Source organism: Atta colombica, unplaced genomic scaffold, assembly GCF_001594045.1.
Source record: "Atta colombica isolate Treedump-2 unplaced genomic scaffold, Acol1.0 scaffold105, whole genome shotgun sequence".
Lineage (NCBI taxonomy): Eukaryota > Metazoa > Arthropoda > Insecta > Hymenoptera > Formicidae > Atta > Atta colombica.
Genome location: NW_017259190.1, coordinates 2,108,466 through 2,117,186, shown reverse-complemented (window position 1 = coordinate 2,117,186; position 8,721 = coordinate 2,108,466). Strand labels below are relative to the sequence as shown.

General features: G+C 34.0%; 1 protein-coding gene across 2 annotated transcripts in view; it reads left to right on the top strand.

Moving 5' to 3' along the window:
- The window catches only part of LOC108690600 (steroid receptor seven-up, isoforms B/C), a 130,914-nt gene that overhangs the window by 120,846 nt on the left and 1,347 nt on the right, over positions 1-8,721 (top strand). The window contains exon 4 of one of the 2 annotated variants that reach the window (XR_001931903.1): positions 6,672-8,274. Coding sequence is in view for 1 of the 2 variants with exons in the window: in XM_018197976.1 (XP_018053465.1) it covers positions 6,672-6,946 (275 nt within the window). In the remaining variant the exon portion in view is untranslated. Of the gene's footprint in view, positions 1-6,671; positions 8,388-8,721 lie in introns of those variants that run through there. The other variant, XM_018197976.1, reaches the window with a different exon arrangement.

The window sequence follows — 8,721 nt, the reverse complement described above, 5'->3', positions numbered from 1 at the left end:
TATATATATATATATATATATATATATATCCGCAATCCGAGGGATTATCCCGTCGGGGATGGACGCACGACTAGCAATCGTTTCCGTTTCTGTAATATCGAGGTAATATCGCTCGTTTTTACGAAACTACTTGAAAATTGCACATTTACAATAGTAGATTTTAGATTAGATGTAAACGTCTTCTTAAACAGATGCTTTTTCTTTAGTTATATCGACTTTAGAAACAATGTGATATCAATAAATAAATAATATCAGATAATTAAAAATATAATATTTTTGAATAAGTTTTCATATTTAAAAAGATGTTAAAATATTAAAATTCAAAAAGAAGTAATGAAGATTAATTTCAAAATTGCGGATGTTCTATGTTGAAATTTCGGGTTGAGTATAATAGAAATTTTTAATTCGTTTTTAATTCGCTATTTCTACGTGTGTTATCAAATTTTCTAAGCCAAAATTTTTTTAAGTAAATAAAAATATAATGTAATGTTATATATTTCGAATAATTTTATAAAATAAGATAAGAACTTTTCTTTAAAATTATTCAATAAATGTGTCAATACAAATTATTTTTAGCTTATAAAAAACAACTTCATGAAACAGTCTATGAAAAATTACGCAATACACGCGTCGTAATTATAGTACAGATGTTAGAATCATAAGGTTGACGACATCGAGTATCTCCCGACAAAATTAAGACTAATAAGACAAAGAATGGTGCTGGATCTAGCCGGTACGCACTGGAAAACGATGGAACTCGAGCGGTCAAGTTTCGAGGAAGCAATAATCACGTGTCAGAAAATGACTGAAGAATACACTTGAAACAAGAAAAAGAAATCTAATTGATTCGCGATCTTACCAATTTCGCATTGAGAAAAATTTCTGATTGAAAATGGATGATTCAGAAAATTCTGATTTGTCTATTTTAAATCAGAATTCCAATTAATGCAATCCGAACCATTGTTTTAGAGCGATTTCACAAAAAATTTATTTCTGATATTTGATTATCAAAGATAACATCGGCAATTCCTGGGTGTGGCCTAATCTCGTATTGTGTACACCTGTTTGATGATCTTGCAAATTTTTCACGATTATTGTAGATCAGATATAGAGAATGGCACAATCACAGCTTATAATGCATCATAATCTAAAGATATCTAAGACATGTTTAAAACTCCTACACACTTATTATCGGAAACTCATACGAGAAAAAGATATTATAAATTCAGTTATCAAATCATGATGGATTATTTTTTAGATATTAAAGGAGTATCAAATTTCTTCAGCTTTATCTATGTTTCTTTAAAAAAAATCTTGATGGTATAAAAGTCAGTTATCAAATCATGGTGAGTTACATATTTTTTATTACAGAATATCAAATTCTTTCAGCTTCATCTGCGTCAGATATTCCACTTCGAGCAAGAGCGTATCTCTCAACCGCCAATCAGCTTACCAATGCTAAAACATTGTGAAGTGACCAATAATTGATTTAATATCGCTACGCAACTCGTGTAATATTGATAAATCGTAGGTCGAATTTCAGTCAATCGAATCCAGTGTGCGGGGGGTCCCGAGGAGATGTATCCCAGTGATAACGTGGAAGATGGCAATGGGACTCAGGGATCCCACTACTGAAGATTGGTCAATTTATGGTGGTGCTCGGTCAACGAGGCGCCACAGCATTTAGCGGTTAACGCGTGCAATGAGAATGAGAGAGAAGGAGAGAAAAAACGAGATGAAAGACGACGCGAGGAGGAAACCAGAGACGCCACTCAACGGCATTATTCGAACTGATGCGGTGAATTGGCGCTGACGACATCGCACAGAGCCAATCCGACAGTTTGTTTATTGGCCGCGCGTTGGCGGATTCCTCGCGGTCTCTTTAATTGAGACCTCGTCGATCGAGGCTGATACGGGTACGCGGCGAATCGCGCTCGGATTTCGTCGATCAGCATCATTGCGACATAAAGAACAGAGAGGCAGAGAACCCTGATTATTTTAACGTTTAGCTTTCAAGCAAGAAAGATGTGGGCTAGAAAATTTATTAGACAATTATCACATATAATTTTCAGATTTTGCAATTCACAAACTGATGCTTCTAATCGTGTCGTGTTCCTCACAATTGTTAACAAAGTCGAAATAAAATTTAGGATAATTTTGTTATTTAATGATGGATACTTATTAGATTTATAAGAGTTCAATTAGAGATACGTAACCTAAATTATAAAAATCTATAATTTAAAAACACATAATGACTTGTTTAATTCTTTTATACATTTTTTTATGAACTAATTCTTTCATTATATATTATATATTTTAATTTTATTTTACACAATAATTAATTTATGTTTGTAAAATAATAAAAAAATTTAATTGTCTGAATAATTTTGTAGAGTAAACATTGAGTTGCACACAATACTTCATCAAAGTTAATCAGATCTAAATGCATTAGCAATGGATTTCAGCTACATTAGGATACTTTGGCGATAATGCAATCGGATTATCATTCTGTTTCTTTACCCAAACGTTTGCAAAAAAAGGATATGTTGCATGAGGATTATTTCTCGAGTCTTAATAAGGAGCAGCCCTCTCATAAAAAATTGTAATTATGCAGGTTGTATCGGTTGTCCGAAGCTGCATTTAATGATTCTCTGCCTTGATAAGTGTTTATGTGTTAGAAATTAAACGATTATCGATGCATGTCCTCGATGCAACGTAGATGCAGTGTGAAAGAAAAAAACAACTCATTGACAACGAGAACTGTTAATAAGTATAATATAGTAGCGAAATTAAGTTTTGCGTATATTTTCACGATCCTATCCACGATTCATGTTGTTCATTGAAAAACAGTGATTTATTAAGATCTTGTAAGAGATCTTGGGTTCCCTCGAGCGTTCGGCAATGATATGCAAATAAGTTGCAAAGTATAAATGGCAAAATAAACGATTACATTTAAATATAAATATATTATGATATGAATATATTGATTGAACGAATCGTTATTCATGATCAAACTATTTAAATATTATTGTAATAATAAATACGAGTTATATTAATTCAAATAAATAAGTTATATATTTAATAATTTTCCATTTTCTAATTGTAGATGCAGAAAGTGCGATGTGGAAAATGTGCACTGAATATCGCTACAATTTTTTGAAATAAATCACCTAATTTTCATTCAATTTGTTTAATAATATCATTAATGAATTGATGATAGCTTATTTATAATTTATTAGTTGTTAATTTTTCCCAATAAATGGTCGCAATCTATTTTATTAATTACATAACAATAAAAAATGTAGTTATTTTTTCCTCTAAAAAAATTTAATTCCATTATACGTCATTCCATTATACGTAATATATAATACAACGCAGAGAAATAAATAAGGACAGGACCTTCACTGGACCTTGATTGAAGTATCTAATCGTTTGCTACGCGTATTTGCTTCAATAAATTTTGCGATTTTCGCGGACATTTCGTTCGAGCCCGCGCACGATTTCTACGTAGTTGCCATGTAGAGAACGTCGCTAGGAAATGCAAATGCAAATCGCGTTATTTCCCTGTGTATGCGTAATGGCCCATTATGCGCACGTGGGCTCTATCACAAAGAAAACTGACGTCTGCAGCGCGTTTTATGCACGCGTCGTGTGCGCGGATTGCGCATAATGAGGAACAACGAAGTCCGTCCTGTTCAAAAGTTTCGCAAAAAGAATCATTGACCCTCGGCACGCACACTTGCTTTTCGATTGTCGACCATCCGTCGATTTATGAGCTTATGGATATAAGTAATCTCGATTTCTCACTCGCTTTTGATAGAGCGATTCGTCCTGCTATAGCGATTGGTCCACTGCTATACGTAACCCTCGATCATTTCGTGAAAAATGTGATAATGAAACTTTCCTTAGCATGCATGTGACGAGTAATGTACGAAGCTGAGAAGAAGCTGATGAGAATACTTCAATATACTAATGATTGATTAAAATAATTTATGGCCCTATTTAGAAGTACAAAAAAATAATATAAATACTATGAAAAAGAAAATTCTATACGTGTATGTATACTGAAAGCATGAAATTTCTTCATAAAATAAGAAACGAAGAATGTAAAAAATTTAACGAGCGAAATGGCAAAATATTGATAATTAAATGTAAAGCTTATGTGATATTTAGTAATAAAATATTTAGTTAGATATTCTAGTTATAAAATTAATTCTATGTAAAACTATTTTTATGCAAATAAAAAATATCTATAATATAATATATTATAGAACTGTATATGTATGATAACACAAACTATAGAAATCAAAGTCTTGAACGGTTTAGCTGAATCTTAATGCTATGTATGATTCTTGTGTGAATTTATATATTACGTGTAGTCCTCAAAAACGCGCGCCGAAATGATTTTTCGGTCTTGAAAACGCTAACTCTACTAAATTACCGCAATAATATCACAAGTTAAATTGACTAGCAATTTAACAAATTTTTGCTTATTCACATCTTCGAAACGATCTTAATAATGTTGAATAACATATTAAAATCTGTAAGTAATTAATTCTTATTGCGAAAAATATTACTTCGGTCGGGAGTCGAATCCGGATCTCTTGCATTCTGTGCGAGCGTCCTAAATCTTTAAACTACCGAGGCCTAAAAAATATCTATGTCTATATATATACAAATAAATTTAATTGGTTCATTTTATTTAAATAAAAATGATTAAAATTTCCATTTAAGATGAAGGTAATTCTGCTATTCTCGTGGCACCCAATGTACTTGGGCAAATCACATGTACCTACTATTTCTCTCTTTTCCTGTATGAACAAAAGACTGCATTTTCCGGGAAACAATAGTGCGGTTTCGCGGATAAGCCGAAGCAGATGGCCCATGTGATTAGTCTGACATTTGCACCGGCGGTGTCTCCGGTTGGCACGTGCATTCCAACGTGAATCTCACTCTCGTCTGCCGGGAATTGCAGTCTTCATTGCAACCCAACGAGGACTTTAACCCTCGTGTTTGAATGACGAATCACCTGTAGCACTGTCCGAACTTGACAACAATGATTCAAATTGTTCCTTCTTATTTACATAATAAATTAATTAAGAATAATATATTAATTAAAAGTAATTGTAATCTATTAAGTGAAGAATTTGTCAGTTTGCTTCAAATTAAATTCTTTTCAACAATTGCACGTTAATTAATACCAAGAGAATTAACTTGCAAAACTTCTCTCTAAATCTGAATCAGTGGATAGTCACTTTAATTATTCAATGGCATATTTTGCACTGATAATCAATGAAGTTCAAAACAAAAAAAGGAAAAATGTTTGAGCATTATGTATAATTGAAATATTTACACATTAATTTCAATTTTCCAATATCATATTCATTAATTTTAAGCAAAACAAGATTAGTTAGGTCACAAAATAAAAATTAACTAGGTTAGGGATCTCACATTTAATTCACTGATTACCAATGGCATACTTGGCACTGATATCAGTGATTATCCACTGATTCAGATTTAGAAAGTTTGTAAAGTTAAACGGTCAATGCTTGGAACGCGCACATTATTTCAATATAGAGAATTAAAAAGCTCTTTCTGGGTTGTCATTATAAAAATATTTTGGCAAGTTCGATTTCCAAGTCCCTTTAAGTCTATTACTTGCTCGTCGTTACTAGACTATACGTATAAATAATTTCTTCTTTTACTTTTTCTCTCGCCTTCTAATAATGATCACTGGTCTGTCCGAGAAACGAGTTTTCTTCGACTCGCTAATTATGTCTCGGTTAATGGGCTACAACGATAATTAACTCGATAATAAAGCGTAGGTGCTTTCCTCAGTGTTTCCTTTATGCACGTAGATTAAACGGCAACAGTTATCGCCTTCCGCGCGTATCGAGAGATACGCTTCGGCTAACGAGGAGAATGTTCGGAGCAGAAAAACTGAGATTTTCTACCGTAGGTTGCCATTCTATTCGAACACAAGCAAGAGATTAGGGTCAAGGCGCGAAGAAACAAACTTCTTACTTCTTATATATTTACAGGATACTCCGATATTAATCATATATAATAGTATTTGTTTCACAGACAGAATTTTCTTTTAACATTTACCCTGAAATTCATGGTCGTGGGATAATATGATATTTCAAAGAATGTTATATGATTCTCTCTGTTTATTAGTACTTCCACAAATAAAATATATCAATATATTTTATTTATTTTACTAAAAAAGCATAGTAAAATTTCAATAATTTTAAAATATGTTGGACAATTTATGATTCTTTATTATTTTAAATAGATATCAAGTAATAATAAATATATGACATATCTTATACAAATTTTATAGTATAACATGATATTTTTAATTTGATTTGGTCGCTTCTGATCGATACTTTGCGCAGAAGATTAATGTCTGCTTCGTATTAGCTACCTAATTATGCTTCAAAATTTAAGTAATCCCATAGTAAAGTAATAAAAAAGACATACAGGAAACAAGTTTTAAAGCATAACTTCCTTGATAATATTAAACGTATAATAAAATAATCATATAATTTTATTATTAGTCAAAATATATAGCATGCTTGTATTAAATAAAAAATTGTCATCAAAAGTGTTCAAAAATAATCTCATTTATACGTTGTGTCTAAATTATTTTTTTCTCTTTTCTGTCGCAGACGCCTGCGGACTCTCGGACGTGGCGCACATCGAATCCCTTCAGGAAAAATCGCAGTGCGCCCTGGAGGAATACTGTCGGACCCAATACCCGAATCAACCGACAAGGTTTGGCAAGCTGCTGCTGCGATTACCGTCGTTACGCACAGTTTCGTCGCAGGTGATCGAACAGCTCTTCTTCGTGCGGCTAGTAGGCAAGACGCCGATCGAGACGCTCATCAGGGACATGTTGCTGAGCGGCAACAGCTTCAACTGGCCCTACATATCCACGATGTGACACTCTGTCTGGCGGCAGCTAGCTTCCGCATAATATTATACCTCGAACAGCGATGTCGCGGCGCCTGATAATGACCCGCGAACTCGATTCGCGTAAGAGTAGAAAAGAATCGGGCGCGGCGAGGGTGGGCGACACCGCGAATCTCGAATATACTTGATACGAAGGGCGAGGACGGCGAACAATAGGGCGCGATATCGATCTTGTTTGTCTCAAGATCTCGAGGTCGAAGATCAACGCATCATTCTTGTCAACGTCGTCATTAACCCATTTACGTATCCGCGTTGCTCTTAGCGCCGTGACGCGACAATATTCTTTGTCATTGATACTTATTGTACTCGCGTTTTGCTAGACCTGTACGGTACTCACGACGAATCAAAATATCTCAATCAGAATTTGAAGACTTTTGTACCCTGAGCAGAGACGCAACTTGATATCAGAAAGAGAAAAAGAACGCAAAAAAAGAAGAAAAGGATTAGATAGCGAGATTTAAGTAAAATCATTAATAAAATTCGACCGAAGGTAATAAGATAATACGCGCAAAGTGGTGAGAAAGATGCTTGCGATAAGGGAGATCATCAGAAGAGAAGAATTTTTGATGACATGCAGAGATAAGCGAAAGAGAAAGAAGTAAAGAGAAAGGAAAAGAAAACAAGGAGAAAAATATAATAAAGACGTTGCTCATTCAGAAAATCGCGGAGGCGCCGAGCGGCCCGACAGCGTCCAAGAACATCCACTGGGCGTTAAAACTTAGTACTCACTAAAATGGTCAAGTGAAAGAGAGGAGAGGTTTATGCGTGTGTGCATGAGTAAAAGTGTGAGAGGAAGCAAATAAACAAGAATGAGAGAGGGAGAGAGAGAGAGAGAGAGAGAGAGAGAGAGAGAGAGAGAGAGAGAGAGATTGAAAGAGATATAGAGGTTTGGGGGAGGGGGAATAGATAGATAGATAAGCGTTTTGTTATATGGTAAAGAATGAAATAACGGAGAGGGTGGAAGGAAGAGGAAGACGAGCGTGGCGTGAAGAAGTCATAAATTAGCATTTATAATCAACGATGAGGGGGAGAGAGAGCTGGTGGATCTCCCATCGCTATCTCGAATCAATCTTCGCGTCGAGTACTCGCTATTAGTCGAGTCATGCCATGGGCCTTAGTCATTCGTCTTGACGCCTCCTCTACGAGGCTTACGTTCTCCAAGTTCATAGCCCGTGAAACATTCTTTTGGAAATATCCCTTTCGGTCGGATGACGCTCGCGCCTGCACGCACATCGCAGATCTAAATCCCACGACGTTGCTTTCGTCGAAGTCGTCTGTGATCCTCGAGGATTATTGATGGTAAGTCATGATTTTATCTCGGTTATTTTCGCATAGCTATACAATCAAGTATCCTAATTCTTCGATTTTTCGACGTTAAGATCTTAAAACATCAGAAATGACTTTACCCTGTGTCTCGCAATAAAATATTTTCGCAAATTTTTTTCGAAATAGTGTAAAATATACTCGAATCGAAAAATTCTCATCTTCTTCACGAAAAGTATTTTTTTTAAATTATCAAATTTTCGCATAATTTTAATTAATATTTTACATAAAAAAATCGAAGTAGGATAATATATCTGAGTTTTATATTAAAAAAAAAGTCATTATTAATAAATTGTTAAAAAACTTCTTTTTTATAAAATAAAATACCTTAATTGTTGCACTATCGTTCAGAAATATTTTCCTATCTTGATTTTTATATGTATCTTTTTTATATGTCTAAATTCCATTCTATAATTAATAAAT